General features: G+C 43.8%; 1 protein-coding gene across 1 annotated transcript in view; it reads left to right on the forward strand.

The window, feature by feature from the left end:
• The window catches only part of magi2a (membrane associated guanylate kinase, WW and PDZ domain containing 2a), a 250,336-nt gene extending 229,399 nt beyond the window's left edge, over positions 1 to 20,937 (forward strand). Inside the window, exons 16-22 of the mRNA XM_069670763.1 lie at positions 3,159 to 3,407; positions 3,869 to 4,054; positions 4,484 to 4,700; positions 6,765 to 6,990; positions 7,353 to 7,505; positions 13,314 to 13,452; positions 16,558 to 20,937. Coding sequence (XP_069526864.1) covers positions 3,159 to 3,407; positions 3,869 to 4,054; positions 4,484 to 4,700; positions 6,765 to 6,990; positions 7,353 to 7,505; positions 13,314 to 13,452; positions 16,558 to 17,180 — 1,793 coding nt within the window. The 3' untranslated portion in view covers positions 17,181 to 20,937. The remainder of the gene's footprint in view (positions 1 to 3,158; positions 3,408 to 3,868; positions 4,055 to 4,483; positions 4,701 to 6,764; positions 6,991 to 7,352; positions 7,506 to 13,313; positions 13,453 to 16,557) is intronic.
• The last annotated feature ends 575 nt before the right edge of the window (positions 20,938 to 21,512 follow it).

A 21,512-nucleotide genomic window follows, 5' to 3' on the forward strand; every position in this document is an offset into this window, starting at 1 on the left:
ACTTCTTGTTGAAGTTGTATCTGTAGTCATCCATCTTTTCTTTGTTTGTTCAGCCATAGTAGATTACTGTTTACTTGCAACACTTGCAGAGACCGGAAAAGCAGCCGCTTAGCTCCGCCTACCCTCTCTGGCAGACCAACCACTGCTGGGTGATGGAAAACGAGTCACTTACTGGGCCCCATAGGCTCAGTCACCATTATGTTACCTCATTCAGCGATAGACAGAGACTTAACAGACGTTTATTTAAATGAAAATCTTCGAGATTTCTCACTTTAACAGCTAGTCCCCTGTTTGAGTTATGTTTGCAAATAACTACAGTGGCAAACTATATAAGGAAATTATGGAGCCACTATGAAATATATCAACAGTATGAGCTAATGGTCTGTCTTTAGTAGGAACCTGTAGGCTGAGTGGTGACGTGGTTAATCCTGCACAGAGCAGCTTTAGGGTAACAGTTCATAAAGTGGATCACGCAGGCTTTCTCCTCACATCTCTGTTCTTCTCATTTCTCTCCTTTTCTCCTCTTCTGTCGGCTCCACCGTTCTTTCACTTTAATGATTCAGAAAACGGCATTTAATCAGTTAGAAAATTGAAGCACTTATCTCTCTGAGTAATTGTGCTGAATCCTCCCCTTAAATAACATCAGCACACTCTTTCTCTTCCCCTCTCAGACTCTCTGAAGGCTCGCTCGGAGACTGTTCTGCAGCTTCCTCTTTTGACCTCTGACCTCCCGTGTTCTTATTATCACTCCCCCCACACACACACACATTCTCACACTCTTTTCACCAATCCACTTGTTCCCACTCCACGCCGCCCTCTCTGTCAGTTTCTTCACACCAAAGGCTACAGTGTGACTCATGCCTGGCCTCCTCTGCGGCCCTTACTTCCATCCTAATTGTCTGACTCCCACTGGCACTTTGCGAGGTGTCAGACTCTGAGCTCATACTGTACTTCTGCCTGCACCAAACGCCCAACATTTCGCACAATTCATTCTATTTTTTGTATATTTTCCTCCTCATGCGATTCCTTTTTGTGCACAGGTCGCTCGGCTGAAATGTTAGTTTGGACCTTTCTGCTGTGACAAATCTCGCTGTAACTTTATAACCAGAAGTTTAAATTGTGAACATCTACAGAACAGAACATCACTGCTCTCTGGCAGGCTGCAAAAACCACACCAGGTTTGATCGCTCGCTACGCCAGAATACACACTCACAAAGAAGCTGGAGGTGCAGGAAGCTTCCGCTCCGGCTGGATTGACAGTTTGCTGCATCTTAACGACGTGTTTACCACATTGTGACAGCCGTCTTTGTTTCTCTGCGTGGCGTCACCGTCTCGTGTTTGCCTCTTGATGCTTCGCGGGGATGAGAGTCAGCTGCAGCTTTGCCAATTTGAGAGGGAAGGAGAAGAAGGACTGTTGGCTGTAAAATTAATTGTTTTTTGCACATGCAGCATTATCGTTAGATTCTTCCAAGCAATCATGTATCACTCTGTAAGTGCAGCAATAGCAAAGAGAATCTCAGGAGTCGTAAATTGCCTTAATTATAGATAAAAAGATGTGTGATTGACAGGCTGCATTTGATCTCCTAAAATGACTGCTTGTGTTAAACAGTTGGATCTTTGCAGTTCTGCATAGAACATCGACTGCTGGCTGAGCTTATTGAGTTTTTCAGTTCTAGGCTATTTTAAAGTTCTCCCCTACATCCCACAGTGAGACAAAGTTGTAGTTTTCACTGGTGAATGTGACAGCTGTCGAGACTTTCCACTCTGCAGCTGAAGATTTTACATTAAACTGTTTAAGAGCAGGGCTGCACGGTGGTGCAGCAGTGGTTGCCTCACAGCAAGTGAGAATCCCGGTTCGGATGTCGTGGGCCTTTCTGTGTGGAGTTTGCATGTTCTCCCCGAGCGTGTGTGGGCTCCCTCCGGGTACTTGGCTTCCTCCCACAGTCCGAAGACGTGCTCCTTAGGTTCACTGGTGACTCTAAATTGCCCGTAGGTGTGAGCGTGACTCTGTGGCCTTTCGTCCACACACAAACGTTACAGGTCACTGAAAACCTTCTTTTAAAAATAGTCAGACTTCAGATAGACGTCTAAATCGATCCGTTTCACAAAGCAGTTTAGTTCTTGACTATCTTGAGCAGGACTACGGTGCATTGAATTCTGGGTAAATTCAGACAAACTGCATTTAACCGCTCAGGTCTGTTTACCCCAGCAGAAAATGTTTGTCTGTTGAAGGAATGCAACCGTTATAAAGGCTTTTATACTTGGAAAATTCAGCCAAGAGTGTAACAACAAACAAAAAAAGCAGTAAACAGTGTTAATCCGACCGTTGAAAAGACCATCAAATACATTAAAAATTTGGTGCTACCGGTCAGCAGGAGTCACTGATTGTTACCATGGTAACATGGGTCTTAGAGCTGAGTTAGCCTGCGGGTAAGGTGTCAAATTTTTTAGCTAAAAATGAGTCCGTCTTTATTTTTGCATTAGACCAACCTATGAGCATTATTAAGACTGGCCTAACACTACAGACCAGTCTGAAAGGTCTTTGTGAAACCGGCCCCGGATCTTTTGTAAAACTCCGGCCAGGGTGAAGACTTTTAGAAACCTCGTTTCCACGGAGACGTGTAGACGGGTGTGTAAACGCAATGCAAAATGTCGGACGTGACAAAAGCAGTGATGCTTTGCTAACAAGACTTTTTACATGTTTACACATATATGTAGTTACTCGTCAACTATATTGATGTATCATCCCCCTTCCTCGATGCGCCATTGCAGCCCACCAGGTCATCTTCCAGCAATAGATCTTTTCAGACTTTTGATTGGCCACGATTTTCTTTTTCTTCTTTGCATGACCGGGTTATATCACCGCCTGTTGGTGTGGCATTCTCATGACAGCGTTTCTGTTGGGTTTTTATCACCGTGCTTGTGTGGACGGGTTTGTTTTGGAAACAAAGGAGGGAAAAACTCTTTCAAAATACCCGCGTACGTGTAGACATGGCCTCTGTGTCAGCCCTGTGATTGACCGCCTCCCGCACAATGACAGCTGAGTATATAGATATGCGATATAGCAAATGGATGGATGTTTAAGACCTGAGAAAACTAAATGTGGACACAGAATCAGTGTTATAAAAAAGTAAATGTGCACACTTCTTCTCCTGCAGGCGAGTCCTGTCCGGAGAACGGCCGCAGCTCCGGCTCCGTCTCCACGCAGCACAGCTCCCCCCGCAGCGACTTCACGTACGGCAACAGCACCATCACCGCCCAGGCGCCCAACGCCACCGCCGCCTCAGACAGGACGTCCACCCCGAACACACAACCCAGCGATGTCATCATCAACCGGAAGGAGAGCGAAGGCTTCGGCTTCGTCATCATCAGCTCGCTTAACCGGCCCGAGGCCGCCGCCACTAACTGTGAGTCCGCTGATTGTTTAAGTGTCATTTTATGGAGTCAAGTAGATGCTTATTCATCACCATCCATCCTCTGCTCCTTAATACAAGTGCTAAAGCTCTTTAATGTGTGTAAACTATCGTATAGTGTCGAGATATGAGCCTTATAAGAAGGGGTCACAGCTCGATAAAGATTGAAGCACCTCTCATTCTATCTCTTCAATTATACATGCCCTCCCACAGAACGTCACTCACACACATCTCTGCTATGCCGCCATGAGCATCAGTGCATCGCCCACACACATGAAAAAAAAACTTGGATGCCTTACGTAAGCCTGGGGTGAATAGCAAAATGAGAGAGACAGAGACATTTTCAGTCAGTCAGTCAGTGAGCAAAGACAGGCGTAATCCTCCCAATCTGCTGCCGGGCACGTCTTTTTTTTTTTGTAACCTGCAGCGTGTTGCGTTTGATTCCTCCCCAACAGCTGTGCCCCATAAAATCGGCCGCATAATCGAGGGCAGCCCGGCCGACCGCTGCGGGAAGCTGAAGGTGGGAGACAGGATCCTGGCGGTGAACAGCCAGAGTATCGTCAACATGCCGCACGCCGACATCGTTAAGCTGATCAAGGACGCGGGCCTCAGCGTCACCCTGAGGATCATCCCGCAGGAAGGTGAGAGAACACGTGGACGTAATAGGGATACCGTATTCTTCATATTCGTGAGATTTGTTTCTTTGGTCTGCAAATTCTTTTCACTCAGTCGCCAAAACATTTGAACGGAGCTGCTGTCTCTCATTCTGGTTACAACGACTCAGAATGCACGACTGAAAAATGTGTGTGCTTTCAGCTTTCTAGTAATACTTCTTGGATGCTGCGTTCAAGAACACGTCTCTGCTTAAAAAGTATTTTAATTCCCTTATTACTCAGACTGAGGAATGGCTACTTGTATACGTTAAAAGATAGGCCGAATGCTAGCTATAGCTGCTTGATTATATGATAATGATGGTTGGTTTGTCTCCTTACAGTAACCCTTTCTGGCTGCCCTGAAGTGCCCAAAGAATGTGCCCAATGCCTTCTCCATCTTTTTCTTTTAAATCCTAGAAATCAGCAACCCCCCCTCAGCCCACAGCTCGGAGAAGCAGAGCCCGCTCGCCCAGCAGCACAGCCCCAAGAACCAGCCGAGCTCCGCCGCCTCCCTCCCCAACCCGGCCGCGACGGAACCCAGCCCTCCTGCTAACCAGACCAACCCCGCCCCGCACCAGAGCCCCGCCACGCAGCTGCCCGCCCCTCCTCCGCAGACCTACACCCACGAGAGCAGGTAAGACCCTGTTTATAAGGACTCCACGTTGCAGAGCATGACAGGTCCGTCTCAAAGCAGCGGTAAACAGTTATGATGGAAGCCGTTTTATGCTCATGCTGTCAAATCTGCAGCTGATTTTCTGACGCAGTGAAGCGTTTTTATAGACTAGCCCTGTATCTGTCTCTGGGGCAAAACACTCATCCTCTGAGAATGCAGGTATGACTGACTTCTTCATCTCTTTTTACTGTTTCTTCCACCTTTTCCTTGCTTTGACTCACAAACATTGTCTATTTTTTAACATCTTTGTCTTCTCCTCTCCTCTGTATCCATCTCCCAACCTCTTTTTCTCTCCCTAGTTTGTTGTATAACATCACTTAACTCTTATGGACTGCTAAATTATTTACTGAAATTGCTTCTTTATCGAGTTCTGTTGAATATTTTACCAAGAACTTCAGGGGTCCAAAAATCTACAATGTCACTGCCTCTGTTTTACACAGCATCCAAATCTCTTTGTGCTCAGCGTCACAGGCCTCTGAGGGAACTTGTTTTTTGTTATAAACATTTCATGCGAAGTGTAATTTCCTCACTAAAGTCTTGTTTAATGGCTGTCACTGCAAACCAAAACAAGCCATCTCTGTTAGCACAGAGTGACCTAGCAGATTGTCAGAAAGCATTATTTTCACAGCACGCTAAGTGCAACCAAACACAACACAAGTAATGCAGCATGTCCACGGCTAATCATGACAACAATCAAGTACATTCACACGGAGCCTGTTTTCCTCTTAAGTCATGCTCAGGGTGGAACGCGCAAGTGCTCTTATAATGTCTTTTTGCTGTGTTCAAAGTTGTAAATTTAATTTATTTTTACAGTTTTCTTGCAAATTATTGTCATTTCACTGCTTCTTAATCGATCAGCAACTGAAAAGACAATCAACAGTGAAATCTGGAGGGACATAAGCCCATATTTCAGACAACAGCAAACACGAGCATTCAGCCACCTGCTAAATAATATTAGCGTTAGCTGGGAAGTGGCTGAAAGCTATTACTTGTTACTTGATACAAGCTGGGAATTTACTCCCTAGCTCACGCAATACTAAAGTAATGTTAGCAAGGCCTTTACTTGCCAGCTAACAGAGGGCTAAAGTAATGTTAGCAAAGAATTTACTACCTAGCTAACAGCACTCTTAAGTATTGTTAGCAAGCAATTTACTAGCTAGCTAACAGCACGCTTAAGTATTGTTAGCAAGGAATTTACTACCTAGCTAACTGAAGGCTAAAGTAATGTTATCAAGCAATTAACCACCTAGCTAACATAATGCTAAAGTAATGTTAGCAAAGAATTTACTACCTAGCTAACAGAATGCTTAAGTAGTGTTAGCAAGGAATTTACTACCTAGCTAACAGAACGCTTAAGTATTGTTAGTAATAAATTTACTACCTAGCTAAGAGCATGCTTAAGTATTGTTAGCAAGGAATTTACTACCTAGCTATCTGAAGGCTAAAGTAGTGTTAGCAAGCAATTAACCACCTAGCTAACATAATGCTTAAGTAGTGTTAGCAAGGTATTTATTACCTAGCTAACAGAATGCTTAAGTATTGTTAGCAAGGAATTTACTACCTAGCTAACAGCATGTTTAAGTATTGTTAGCAAGGAATTTACTACCTAGCAACAGAATGCTAAAGTTATGTTAGCTAGGAATTTACTTACAAGCTAACATAATCCGACAGTAATGTTAACAAGGAATTTGCTTCCTAGCTAATCTAATGCTAAAGTAATGTAAACCAGGACGTGGTTGAATGCTAGCATTAGCTGTTGTCTTATGGTAGCTAATAGGTTATTAAATATGTTGTTTAATGTTAAAAAGAGCAGGTATCCCTCCGGGTTGTTTTTTAGTTGCTTACTGATCGAGAAATGGTTCAATGATGCTAATTTTTAAAAGTTCTTTATTTATATGACCTACATCCTGGAATACAGCGGTACAACATTATACCAGTCTTCGAGCTTCCCACCCTGAGCATGACATCAAATGTTGAATTGAAATCTTCCTGGAATTTCGTCCTTCATTCTGATTGGTCTGTTAGTTACAGGTCAGAGGTCAAAGCGAGGCAAGATGTAAAACCAGACATCCGGCAGCCGCCGTTCACGGATTACAGACAGCCGCCTGTGGATTACCGGCACCCTCCTGTGGCAGACTACAGGCAGCCGCCAACGCTGGATTACAGACACCCGCCGCTGCTCGACTACAGACAGCTAGCTACAGACGCCCGGCAGTTCACCATCCCAGACTACAGGATGCCCCCAGTTCAAGTAAGGATGTCTCACACAGCAGAAAACTGCACTTAATCCCTCACAGACTCTTATCGAGAGGCTTTGAGGCTGACACCAGTGTGGATATTTAAGAGTCGGGAGATAAGCTGCATTAACCAGTATTTTTCATTAAGAATTGATGTGTCATGAATTATCATCCAATCCTCAGTTCATTTAAGGACTGCAGAATATTTTTGCCTCTTTAAAACTAGTGTTCTGAATTGAGGGGGCATCATTTCACTGTGTTTGTTCACTCACACAGATTATGGATACTGCTTTGACTCCTGAGACCGTTTTCTGCAGTAATGGCTTCCTCCTCGAAGACATTGAATCTAATCACATCTGATCTGTGCTCCTCTCAGCTCGCGCAGGACTTTGACTTCTTCACGGTGGAGCTGGAGAAAAGCGTGAAAGGCTTTGGCTTCAGCATCCGAGGAGGGCGAGAGTACAAGATGGACCTGTTCGTCCTACGACTGGCTGAGGACGGACCGGCCATCCGCAACGGGAGGATGAGGGTAAGTTTGATGATGTCATTTCCCTTAAGGAACCCACTACAACCCCCGTAAAAGGTTAAGCTGCTTTCTATCTTTCTGGATTACATGGCAGACACTCACTGTAATTGTCTGATGTTATCAAAGCTGCAGCAGCAACTTTTCAGAGCCGGTTTAGAAAATAATCTGTCAAAATAACTCGGAGAAATCTGTCTCCTCCCAAGTTCCAAAAACTCATCTGTCCTCGGCGTTTAGTAACAGATAATAGTCAGAAAGATAAAGAGAGATAAAACATTTAAGTGGGCCAACATAAGTTCCACTTTAATGTTTGCATAACGCCACAATTCTCCCTCTAGGTATAGCTGCAACTGTTCTATTCACTCTGAGAAAGCAGACGCATATCTTCTGAGTTTATAAAGATGTTAAAAAAGATCCCCCTCATTTGCTTTATGTGCTTCGCTGCTAGCAGCATAAATCCAAACTTCCACAGCAGCTTTGTCGATGCAGAATGAATCCTCCGACCAACGCATCTTTCTCCGGCCGCTTTCTCTTTCGCACATGTTCCCCGATCTTTACATCTGCAGCTGACAGCCTCAGTCTGCTCTACATTCCTTATCTGTAATGAACCTGTCAAAGATAATTTGTGCAAAATGCCCCCGAGGGAGATATTACTTTTCCTGCTCATTGGTGTAGTCGTTAGAGTCCAGCAGGCCTCGACGCAGGTGGAAGAGGAAGAGGAGGAGGGGATCTCCCTTGAGCTCCAGTGTTTGGTTGGTCCACTCTGGACTACTGTGGAAACATTTTGGACTAACTTCTTCTTACACCACTGAAAGCAGTTTTTCTGGGACATTTCTCACTCTTTGTTGGGGGTTGATTTTGGCCTTAACAGCGATATAACTCTCCAACGATTATCATTAAACTCTCAGAACATTGCTGGACTTAAGTTCACAGAAAAACCAAAGATATTCAGCTTTTAAATTCCACACACCTTGCACCTACGTTACCAACAATGCAAAGCAGTGTTTTAGGCTCAGTAGTTGATTTTAAGTTTGATGTCATCCCTCTTTTTAACCTGCCATCCCCCTGATCCATCCCCCTGCAGCAGAGAGAGAGTGTGTAGGGGCGGAGAGGCTGATAAGAGAGTCAAGTCTGGCTGATTATTGATCTTTTATCTGACTGAGGTTCCTGCAAGTTAGAATCCATCAAATTAGCCTAACTCTGCTGCATATTGATAAATCCATGGCGCTGTCCGTGGTGCTGAAGTAGCAGACAGATTTCTAATTGCACTGTGTTTCTCAGTCTAACTCTTTTCATAACTATACACTGTAAATACTTTAACGATATATTTTAGCCTATATATAATCCATGGCTTATATTTGTAGCTCCCTCCAGCAGTCAGTTTAGACCTGAAGAAGCCTTGAGAGGCGAAACGCCTTCTGAACTTCAACCAAGTCCAGCTGCCCTTTTGGATTTAGCTTCGATTACCATGACCTGGATGACTGACAACCTTCACAGATGTATTCTATGGAGTAGTGTTTCATTAATAATCAGACTTAACTCTTAGAAATGTAGAGTCATAGAAGAGCGTAGACACACTGCTTACTGTTGTGTTCCTATAGTATTTCTGTGATTATCAGTATGGTCTGTGTTGTTAAAAATAAACACTGGATGAAGACCCCTAACAAAAGATGTTAGGGGTCAGCCCTACACACCGGTCTGTATGTGACTGACTGACTGACTGAGTGACGGAACTTTCAGAGCCACAGGGAGAGAGAGTTGCGACATCACAATGGCAGATCATGGAGCATATTGGACCTCCACTGACGCGACTCTCTGTCTATATGGCTCTGGATGCTTTGTCGGGGAGTAGGTGGGACTGCACCTCCGCTACTCGTCAGCTGTCCTCACCTACGTCTGCAGCGCGCACCTGCCTTCAAACACGTTGTCATCGGCCTCTCAAGGACGGTGCCTCCACGTCACTCATCTCCTTTTAGAGGTTTTTCACGCCACGAACGGATATCCAACTTTTCGTGGATAATACAACTGAAGACCAAGGTTATTTTGCTGCCTACAGCTGCAGACTTCGTGACTGCACAGCGACTCTCTGTCTATACGGCTGTGGATGCTTTGTTAAGACAAAGACATTCCTTGTAACACATTGCCCACAAAAGCGCACATTGACCTGATGTCAAGCCAAGGTCAGCCACGTGTGAGGTTTGACCTAGTCGTGTTACTATGGATGTTTGGTTAAGGGGTTAAGGTTAGACGCTGCCATTGGCCCGTCCCCTTGTTAAAAATGAATAAATGACTTTGCTACTAAAACGTAAGTACAAGTAGCTCAAACTGTACTTGATAAATGTACTAAGTAACTTTCCCCCACTGACTCTGATTAGTTATAGATGAATGGGCAGACAGTAACACAGCTGGACGGATAGAGAAATCAACTCCACACTGAGCTGTAAAATAGATTTCTGAGAACAAGGTTCAGGGAACAGTTTGATGCTTCTTCCTCGATCCATACCGCCGCATGCAGAGAGGAATCAATCTGCATTACACCTTCGTAAATGTGAGACAGTGCTTTAAAAGCTTTTGACATGCCTGTCACTTTGGATTTCGGCGCCGCTTTGACACGTTTTAAGGTGCAGAAACCAAACGCCGCCACGCAGCTTGACTCCCTGCAGCCTCCGAGAACTTTTAGCCGAGTCATTCCTCCTCAGCAGTCGCATCTATCTGACCCAAAACTAATGTGTAACAAGGATCTTTTTTTACATTCTGGGCTGTGCTGAGGCTTTTAAGGAAATTGTGTAAAGTGATTGGTTATTACAGATGATAATTCAGCTCATTTAAGCTTTAAACCTTCCTGAAAAGACCGACCGGTGCGTAGGCGTCAAGGTGCAACTCCTTTTTACTTCCAGCGCGTGCTCACCTGCCGTCCATGCAGCTTCGGCTCCCTCTTTATTAAAGATGAAAATGGAGATCACTCTCCTCCGCTGTTAGGAGGTGAGGATTAATGAGCCGACCGTCTTGCCTTCCACCTCTCTTCAGACCACTGTAATGACACCTAATGACTCCCCCCTCTCTTCGACTCGAGTCCGCTGCTGACTTTCAAATTACCCCAGCCATTACCCGAGGACTTTTCCATTTGTTAGCGTAATTGGAGCGGCATGTTTTGTCCCGTTCCCCATGAATCCTCCCCATTAGTCAACCTCGGAGCGTCTCTTGAAGGGCTGACGAGTGAGAGCGTTGAAGGAGGGGAGGAGTGACGTTTGACCCGTCCTCGTGTACATCATGGAAGAGAGAGATGGTCTCCGAGCTGCTGCAGATATGGTCACTTTAGACGGGCAGATTATTGGTATTCATCGGAGTAAGAGTCGGCTATAATTCCCTCCAAACGACATGTGGAAATCACTGCCCAAATTAATTAGAACTGACACCAGTTCAATGCTTATTAACAGAAGCTCCTGAGAGAGCTGATGAATTATAGAGTAAGAGCTATAGATCCATATTGATCCTTATGAATCTCTTCCCTGTCGTCCATAATGAAAGAAGCTTGTTAATATTCAATATCGCGCCGTACTGTGCTCATTTGCAAACCTGCCACATCATAATTGACTCAATCTCCACTAAGCAAGCACCTTCATTAATTTGCTCATCTTATTTTCACCTCTGTGAACCTGACCGGAGGGTTTATGTAACAATACGGCGCCTAATTTATTTCCTATTTAGTGCTTCTGTCAATCATTCCTGCAGTGCACTTCTTAAAAAGGTTGCTAAACGCTGCACACACACACACACACACACACACACACACACACAAATGTCAGTGTGTAATCTAAGTTGTATACAAGCTGCTTTATTTAAAGAGTAATTGAATGGAATCGATTCATCTTCATTATGTCACAGACGTGAAGCTGCGCGGGGGGACGTTAGCGGTGTGGTTACGTGCTCAGCAGGAACTCGTCACAGAGAGTTAATGCTGCTTTATAATCCGTGAAGGCAGCTTCAGCCTCGACTCGGCGCTGGCTGTATACTCGACTGCTCTGAAGCTACACAATAATTATCAGCCACCTAACAAAGCTTCCGAAAGTTAATGGGAGCTAAAGGACTATTTTCTTTCCAATTTGAATGGTTTCAAGTTTACGTATGGAAAGATTTAGCTTCTTGGATACAGTTACTATCGATTTCTTTGGGAAGATCAGGCGAAGCAACTTTTATAAAGTGCTTAAGCTTAAGTCTACTTTCTCTTTAATTATAACTCGTCAGTTCTAATTTTCCTTCGTTTTTAGAATTCCCAGAATTCTTTTCTCTTTGGTCCCAGACTCCTTTATTTCTCAACACTTATAAGGCTGTGAGTATGACCCAGTAAGAGAGTCCCAGACTCGTACAACAGTGTTAGAACTTATCTTATTTGTTCCCTGAAGTTTTCGCTTGTGTTTTAAAGTAATAAAATCAGTATTACAGACTGGGTGAGACATGAGTGCAGAAAATCACAAGCGGCGCCCAGTTAGTGACGCGTTTCCCATCAGCCAGCAGTGATTGGTCTGCCAGAGAGGATAGGCGGAGCTAAGCGGCTGCTTTTCCGCTCTCTGCAAGTGTTGCGAGTAAACAGTAATCTACTACGGCTGAACAAACAAAGAAAAGATGGATGACTACAGATACAACTTCAAAAATAAGTGAAAATCCAAAGAAAAAGAAACAAATTTGACGCTCAGATGAAGGCAAACAGGCTAAAAAGGAATCCCCGACCGTGGACGTCACACATGCAACAACGTGCAAGTTGTGCTCCCACAATTACCGTTTATCGCCATAGGTGCCGCCAAATAGAACAAAACTGAGATCTTCAAGGTTACAACTTTAATTACAACTTGTCAGTTATAATTTATCTTAGCTTTTAGAATTCCCAGAATTATTTTTCTCTTTGGTCCCAGACCCGGGAGTCCTCAAGTCCTACTAAGGTTTTAGCAACTAACTAACTGACTAACTGCTTCCTTTAATTTACGACAGATTGTAAGCAAAACCCTGTTTTGAAAATCAAGAATTTTGAAGAAAAAAAAAATGCAAATAAATAACATTTAGAAGCACTTTATAAACATGTAAGGAAGTGTTTACAACACTATAAAATGTAGCTGTATGGACATAATTAGGCCTTTATTCATGTAAAGTGCGTATATGTCAAAAATGATCATTTCCTCTATGAAGACATCATCTATACGATGCACTCATCCTTAACCAGCACTGTGTACAAGTACTTCCACACCAAAGTCTGAAAAAAAATACTTTTTACGTTTTTGCTTTATTTTACACGGACGAAGGTCGTGCGTACTTGATGGGTCTCATCGAGTATAGGCTAGTTGTTATGGGAACGCAATCCGACAAACAGACTGTCGGCGCACACCGACCCCACTGACCCGTTGGTGTTGGTTGGAGTTGGTCGCCGTTTGTCTGGGCAGTGTGCAGCCACCAATTAATGTGCAACTTAGATTCTTGCTTCCCTTAGTTTACAACAGATACTACAACGTACTAACATTTAGAAGCATATAAACATTTAGGGAAGTGTTTACATCACTAGAAAATGTAGTTGTAGCAGCTATATGAGCATAATTAGGCCTTTAAGTATATGAAGACATCATTTATAAGATACACTCATTCTTTACTAGCGTTTTGTCCAAGAACATTCACACTTGGAACTTGGGGTTCTGGTCCAAACCATGAGACACCACCCCAGACCAAACTAACAGATCAGTCTGGTTGCATCTAAAAACCCATTCCTCCCCTCTAACAAACTTTTCTAACTTCCTTTGTTTACTGTTCCTCACGCTTCCTGACTTTCAGGTTGGGGACCAAATCATTGAGATCAATGGCGAGAGCACCCGGGACATGACCCACGCCAGAGCCATCGAGCTGATCAAGTCTGGAGGCAGGCGGGTCCGTCTTCTCCTGAAGAGGGGGACGGGGCAGGTCCCAGAGTACGGTAGGTATCCAAACTGTTAATCCTCAGTAACTTCTCTTTGTCTCCAGGATCATTCTTTAACTCTCTTTTACCTCTGTTCACTGTCTTAATATCACTTGTCATGCATCTTTATTCATGTTGTATCTTCTGTCTTTATACTCTGTTCTCGCTGTATTCTGTATTTCACTTTGCTGTAAAAACAACTAATTATCTTCTCTTCTCTCTCGACTAACACCAGTTTATCTTCTGTCCATTTCAGTGACCTATCACTAATTGATTGGTCTAGGTTGTTACTTCCCCTTCTATAGGAATGGTATCTTCCAGTCTCTCCATGTGCATGAAAAGTGACAAGCATGGCTCCCCCTATTTCTTCCTAACGGGCCACTCTAAAGACACGGTTTGTGACCACACGAATGCTTCTTCTCTTCACTTTAACCCTGGCTTTCTGTGCTGTGGTTTTTGTGTGATGTGATGTAACCGCCTGTTCTTCGTGCAACAGTTTACCTTTTATCTCATGGAATAAAATGAGTGGATGTAATTCTCCTAGTGGCCGACCTACAGGCCCAAAAACATAGCAAGATTAGCGTTCACCCTGACTCAGCAGAAGGAGGTGGAAGCGAGATATTTTTTTGCCCCGTTGAGATCTGGGCGCAGCTCAAATTGAGTCCAGAAGGAGACATTTATTCTTCTGACACCGCGGGTAATAAAACTCCAATGCATCACTAACTCCCGTCGCTTCGGCGCCAGCGTGACACTCACTTTTCTGCATCCTTCCACTCGAGGAAGATCCGTTGTAGGGGAACCACGCGGCCCTGGAGCCCCCAGTGATGCTAATTTATCAGCGTTTGGCCTTGCCGGTCACCCTCCAGCCCTTAAACACAGAAACAGGAAGTAGAGGCTAGTCTTTCTTTCTCTCATGTAGCCCTCCTTTTCAACCAGGGATTAAATCCCTCTTTGTGCAAAGCCTTTAGGAGGAAACGTACACACACAGGGAGTCGTACAGCGGTCAACCAGAAGACGCAGTCCTCCATCATCGCAAATCTTTTGTGTTCTTTCCCCACGCTGCCTAAAAGTAGAAGCAGCATCTCGGCCCACATGCTCCCTTCTGTGTGGGCTTGGCTCAGCGTTTCATCACTCGTAGTGTACAGGCGCAGCATTTGCATACTGGAAGGTTATGCAAATCATCTGTGCTGATTAATGTGGCTATTTAAAACATTAGCACACTAATGTGCAAAGGAGCAAGTTGTGTTTTTTAGGTGCTTTTTAGGAACAGCTGAGTGCAAAATAAAGAGCAATGAATTTAGGATATAAGCAGGATAATGTGGCATAAAAACATGTGGTTGTGGGCATGTGCATGAGTGTTAATGTGTGCCTGTCTGTTTTTTTATGCCTCTATTTTTGCCAAAGTCGAGAGAATTACAGAATAAGACTGCTCTAAAAGCAAAGGAGTATTTCTTTCACCACTTACAACAAAGCAAACAGTAATTAAAAGACCTCTCTTTAAGTTTAGTTGTCATTTTGTTAAATGCATTTATTTTATTACAGTCCTGTAGGCTCGCAAGAGACAGCGAAAATGCAGCAGAGGCAAAAAGGACTTTATTCCTGACGTTGTAGTCCTTTTAGTGCCTCTTAATTTGCAGCACTGACATAATACATAACAGCAGACAGACAAAGTAAGCTAATACCTGGTGAACATAGTGCAGCATTTAGTACATAAAGAGACAGATGCTTCCTTCGGGAGTTGGTGGAGACCAAAGCAGAGCAAAAAGAATTAAATTCATTGGATGGACACAAACATGGCTCCAAATGTATCTTAAGGGCCTGTGTCCACTTACAGCTCTGGCGCTTTTTGTTGCTTGGCTTACGGCACTCTCAGTTGAAAATAATTCAACTTTTGGAACACCGCCGCGCTCGTCAATGTCACTCCTCCCTCACCGACCGATCAAAATCAAGAAGGGGTGGGACTTCAGATATCAACTTTCGTTTTTCAAAGGGTACAACCTCCTGGTGCAGAGCTGCTGCTAACGCCAGGACACGATACCTTTCCATTGTTTTTGTTTCTTTATTAAATTTGCTTTAATAAAAGCAAATATTAAGTGTACACAGCAACAGACTTAACGGTCACTACCAAGGAGATAACTTTCGTAACCTAGCAACAGTAAGCGTGGAAGTGCTCTGACGCCATGGGCGCTGCCAGCACAAAAAACAGCAGAAGTGGACACAGGCCCTAATGGTGCCCATATTAGTTATAGTTCCCTATATTAACTTATAAGGTGATGATCATAGCTTGTTTTCACTGCCCCCTAGTGGCCAAAAAAATCTTATTGCAGCTTTAAGGAGTGGTTCTCTCATATTACATAGTTTTTGCTGACTCAGCAGGCAGCAGGTGTTATCACAGCTTTCTTCAGTCCAACACGCTTGATGTCGTTGTAGCTCCACTGTAATGTCGCTGCACACACAGAAACAACCAGGCACTATCTCTCCCGCTCAGTCCTGCATCTAACACACTCCAGCGCTGCACGATAGTCCGCTTATAATTGGGCCTCATGGCGCCGGTGTAGCTAGCCTAGCCTCTGCCCCCTACCCGGCCCGCTGAGAGAGACTGATGGCCGAGGGAGCGAGACTCATCGGTGCAGAAACAGAAGCTAACAGTCCGTGAGAGTGGAGAGTGTTGTGGAGGAGCTCGCTGTAGATTCACTGCAGCTGCTACACTGGATGCAGACTTCTGCGGGCTTAAGAGAAAAAGGGAGAGAGAGGGAAAGATGGAGGCGCTCGGCCCCTGAGGTTTTCATTCTCGCTAAAGCACCACCCTATTGGGCACATCATCCATTTCATTAAACCTGTTTTCGATTTTCCGCCAAGGTTTTAGATTGGCCGAGGCTTTAAAGAGAGCTATGGGAGGCAGATTGATGTTGTCTGAAAGTCGAGTTGCCCTGTGACACGTCGGGAAGTAGGTTGTAGAGCTGCTCTGATATTTACTTTGATGCTTTTAGCTCGTAGAGGAGGAGTGATTGCTGTGTTGATTCTTTTTGTTTTGATTTTTGCTTGTGCAGTGGCATGCGTGCAAGCTTTTAAGCAGAGTGTATTTGTGTGTAATGTTATTGACTGTGTGCGTGTGCGTTCCAGATAATGCCGCCCCATGGGATGCTCGCCCTTCAGCCTCCCCAAGCCTGTCGGAAGTAGCCCCTCCCATCGACAGCCTCTCCATGCCATCGTCTTCATCTCATCTGGCCCCGGCCCCCGACCCACCTCACCTGCCGCCTCTGGACGTCCCTCGAGACCCGGCGGCAGGAGACAGCAGGAAGGAGCGTCCAAAGAGCCCCCAGAAGGCCGAGCTGCCGAGTCCAGATCCGATTGGCGGCAGAGCCAAGAAAGAGGGTGGCAGGTCCACCCACAAGGGGCACAGAGTGCAGCCCGCTACTGAGGGGGAAGGGGGCAAAGAGGGGCAGAGCGGGGAGTCCAAACCTTCCAGGAGCACCAGAGGGAGGTCCAAGGAGAGGAATACTCGGGACGACAGAGAATCCACCCAGTCTCCAAACGTCCCCAAGCTCCCGCACACTAACGGGAACAGCAGGGAGGATGTGGAGTCGGACCGGGGCCTGGGAGAGAGCCGACTCAACAAGAGCACCAGCAGCGGGGGCAGCGCAGCAGGGAGGAAGGCCACGGTCTCTCCCGGGCCTTGGAAGATCCCCGGATCAGACAAGCTGCCGAGCACGCTGCGCACGGGAACGTCCACCCTGAGCAGATAACACCGCGGTACCAGCAGGAAACAGTGGCCACACTCATCTGAAGCAAACCACCCTCATCCGGATGAATCCTCACAACTTTCTGTGCTCCTTTGACCCCATTTTGACCCCATTTTGACCCCATTTTCCCATAGACCACACAGTCAAAACCAAGGGGGAGGCAGGGTGATCTGGACCACGTGTTTTTAGAGTTTTATTTATGATATTGTACTCTAAATTATTTTGAGAGAGATTTTACACCCACCACCTTAAGAACTGGAAGAATCATCTACTTTTTAAGAGACGGAAGAGCGAGTGGAATGTGTGTGTGTAGCGTGGCGGGGAATCATTTGGGGGTTAAAAACTTTAAAGACTCTATTTTTGAGTACTCCCCCAAGCAGACCTCGGGGGCAAACATGCAAATATAAACAACTGACAGGAAGCAACTGTCGGGTTCTTTTTTTACGCGTGTATCTTCACAGTGGAGTCTGTTTTATGAGATGGAATGTTAAAAAGAAGATTTGCCTGTTTTTTGACGAGAGCGAATGGACGAAAGAGTGACAGCGGAGACGAAATCTACAGAACTTTGCCTTAACAGAGACTGTGTGGGCCTGAATCTGTCTTGAATAATCTATCAGATGATTATAGACATAGATATATTATAATGAATATGAATATGTGGGATCATTTTGTAAATAAGATCATCTTTAAATGAACTTTAGTAGAGCCGACGTGGACTACTAAAACTTCTCCCTCCTCTACAACCCCCCTGTTTGGGGTCCCGGCAGGCCCAGCTGCGGTCGGCTGCACGGTCTATTTGCTCTTGAATCCTCCCGAGTGAGACGAGGATGTCGTGTCAATCCATTTTTCTCATTTCTGTGATTACAGAACAAAGCAATCCGCGACGGTGGCGTCCAGAGAAGGAGCTTGCACATGGGGCAGAGTGCCTTAGACTGACAGAGAACAATATAGAGGGTTGGAAACAGGCTGCTATACAAATACAACATCAACTTTACAGATATAAATAATAAACTGTATTTTTTCATATAAGCTTATGTATGAAAATGAGACCATTACCAGAAGTATTGACAGTCCTTATTTGTGTAAGTGGTTCAGTTCGGGTCATGATAGTTTCCATTTCTGATTCATAATGAGGTCTGACACTCGTGATTTCCATGAAGACAGACGGGGTCATCAGATGTCAGCTCGAGCAGCACTAAACTACAATCTGGTATGAAGTCATCAAAGGATTAATTCTGCTTGTCGAAAGCTCCTCTAACAATCTGCGACCTGAATGAATGAATGAATGACCTGAAATTGATGCTAGATGGGCTGAGCAGAGGTTGCGCCTGTCACAGCCGCTACCAGCAGCTGATTTGATTTGTTGTGATGATTCTGTCGACACTGTGTGATATTAACAAGTACATCTCCATACCAAAGCTCGTTGTACACTTTTATTTGAGCCCTGTCCAAGTAATTCACTCTATTTGAAGATACTATGCTTAAATACAGGTGTACACTTGTATACAACTGGACAATTTACAGTCTGTCAAGCCCCGCCCCCTTTGTTAGCTTGTTAAGCTATAGCACATATTTAAATCTTAAAATTCCCCCCAAAGATGTTAACAATGTCAATTTTAATGTCAGACTGAAGTAAACAAAAGAAGCGTCTCATTTCTAGCTGATTCTGCTGGCTGAAACAACAACTGTCAACTGAAATAACCACTGTAGCTAGCTAGCTAATTAAGCTAATGTCAGCTCCATGAGTCGGCTAAAACCTGTGTTTCTGAGTGACTTTTTTTTATGAATTATTTTAATACAAGAATCTTGAGGGAGGGTCTGAAATATCCACCAGAAGATTACATACCTTACATGATAAAGTGCTAACGGCTAAAGCTACATGTTCCAGACCAAATGACAAAATCCTCACCAGTACATGTTTACTTTGAAATATTCTGGATTGTTCTCTCATTGCAGAGGAGAGCTAGTTAGTCCTAGTTTTTCAAGTATGATAATCAAACTGTAAGATTAGACTGTTATTTCATGCTAACATAACAGCATTCAAGCTCCGCCCCTTAGTTAGCTTGTTAAGCTATAGCACAGATTCAAATTTCTTTTTGAAACAATGGATCCTTGATTTGAGGCTGAAGTAAACAAAAGAAGCGTCTCATTTCTAGCTGATTTTGTTGGCTGATATAACAACTGTCACTGGCAGATTTAGCCGCTTTAGCTAGCTAGCTAATTAAGCTAACATCAGCTCCATGAGTTGGCTAAAACTTGTGTCTTTGGCTGACTTTTTCATTACTTTAAAACAAGAATCTTGAGAGGGGGTCTGAAATATCCACTTGAAAATTACATACCTTACATGATAAAGCGCTAAAGGCTAAAGCTACATGTCCCAGACGAAACGACAAAATCCTCACAGGTACATTTTTACTTTAAAATATTCTGGATTGTTCTGTCACAGCAGAGGAGTCTCAGTTTTTAAAGTACGATAATAAAACTGTAAGATTAGACTGTTATTTCATGCTAACATAACACAATTTAGCCGTCTAGCTAACAAATTTTGTGTTTTCGCATTTCACGTTTCAGTAGGAAATTCTTTTAGGTCCAATGGATGAAGTTGGAAAACATAACTATCTTGGGAAACTGTGGCTGGAGTTTCTTGAGTGTCAACTTGTTGAAATTAAATGAAACGCAGGACAGGACATCTGAAAAGCAGATAAATAATCCACTCCTTACAGTTTTGTTTCTGTGATTTATTTGGAAAGTAAACTCTTAAAATGTTGAGTTTTGCACGTACTGCAGGCCCACAAATCCAAAGTATGACAGGCCTGCGGCACCTTGTTACAGTTTCTAAGCTGTGACTGAACACTCACTATTGCAGGAGGAAGGTTTTAGGCTAACGATTAATTTAAAGAAAAATCCTTAAAAGCTTCTGCTCCCGCTCTGCTGATGTAAAATTCCGAGTGGTGATTTTCTCCTCTGAGTGAGCCATGACTCATTTAACCAGAACAACAGTTTCCTCTGCTGATGGAAGCGCAAACAGTGTTTAAAGAATAAAAGAGCAAAGGGGGAAACAAGTCATTATGTTTGCCATTGTGATCCGTAATTACACGAGTAACACACAGCCTGTCTTTACAGCACAATCTCACACAGAGAGGTTTTGGGATATTAATAATTATGTTGGAGAAAATTACAGCCAGGAACAAACAGCTCAGCACTTAGGACAATATTACAAAATAAAAGCCCCAAACTTGGATTTTACATTTGTCAGACCAAAGGTAGCAAATGCCACCTTGATACTGTTTCATCATGCTTGTGTGCTCCTTTATTTTGTAACTTCCTGTATGAAAGAAAGAAAAAAATGTGCATATTTTTGCTCATCGTTTTGCACAACTCACTGCTTGCCACATCTGAGCTGTCTCCATTGAGCCAAACTGTAAGTAGTTTTCTACGGAAATGGAAAAAAAGAACAAAAAACACATCTAGAGGTTCTTTTTTTATTTTGAAAAGCGTGTGTTGCGATAACCTCACGCGCGACACCGAAACCTCCCACCCAAACGGCTCAGTATCACTGTGTAGTGTCCTAGCAGTGTGTAGACCCTGAACAAATATCTCTATAAATATGACTCAGTGTACTATTGATGGTCACAAAGACTCGAAGTGGAGCAACTATTTTTATGAAATGCAACACTATGGATATATTAACTTTTGCAGAAATCTTGTTTACCTGTATGATATTCTGAAACGCTGTCAAAATAAAAGAAAATCTTGACACATGACAGATTTATTTAGGACATGCTGCTGTGTGATTTATTACAGGTGTCTGTTGTTATTAGAGTCTACAGTTCAGATAGAAGAAGCAATTATAAGTAGCTGATGTTCTGAACAGATAAAAGGACATTTTAAGAGTTACTTGTGAACACCTGTAGCTCCACCTGTGACACGTGTATCTCATAAATACAGAAATAGTTCAACATAGTAGGAAAAACACACAATTTGCTTTCTTCCCTGGAGTTAGACGAGAAGATTGATACCACACATGACTGTACTGTAATCTTACCCATCACCAGCAGCTTTTAGCGTAGCTTAGCATAAAGTCTAAAAACAGAGGGGAGCAGCTCTTTGAAGTAAAGCAACACATTTTCTTTTGTTTATTAAATTAAAACAAGTCGGTTACTGAGGAGCTGGTAGGTGGATTTTGTTAGCCCTGTTTTCACTCTTTATGCTAAGCTAACAGTTTTCTTGCCACATTATATTCGATGGAGAGACATGAGAATGGCTAATCTTGCCATTTAGTTCTTGTCAAGAAAGTAAGACGCAAATTTTCCTGAATAAGGAAATAGTCCTTTA

Source organism: Semicossyphus pulcher, unplaced genomic scaffold (assembly GCF_022749685.1).
Source record: "Semicossyphus pulcher isolate SPU_LCO1_2020_fin unplaced genomic scaffold, fSemPul1.0.p SCAF_20, whole genome shotgun sequence".
Classification (NCBI taxonomy): domain Eukaryota; kingdom Metazoa; phylum Chordata; class Actinopteri; order Labriformes; family Labridae; genus Semicossyphus; species Semicossyphus pulcher.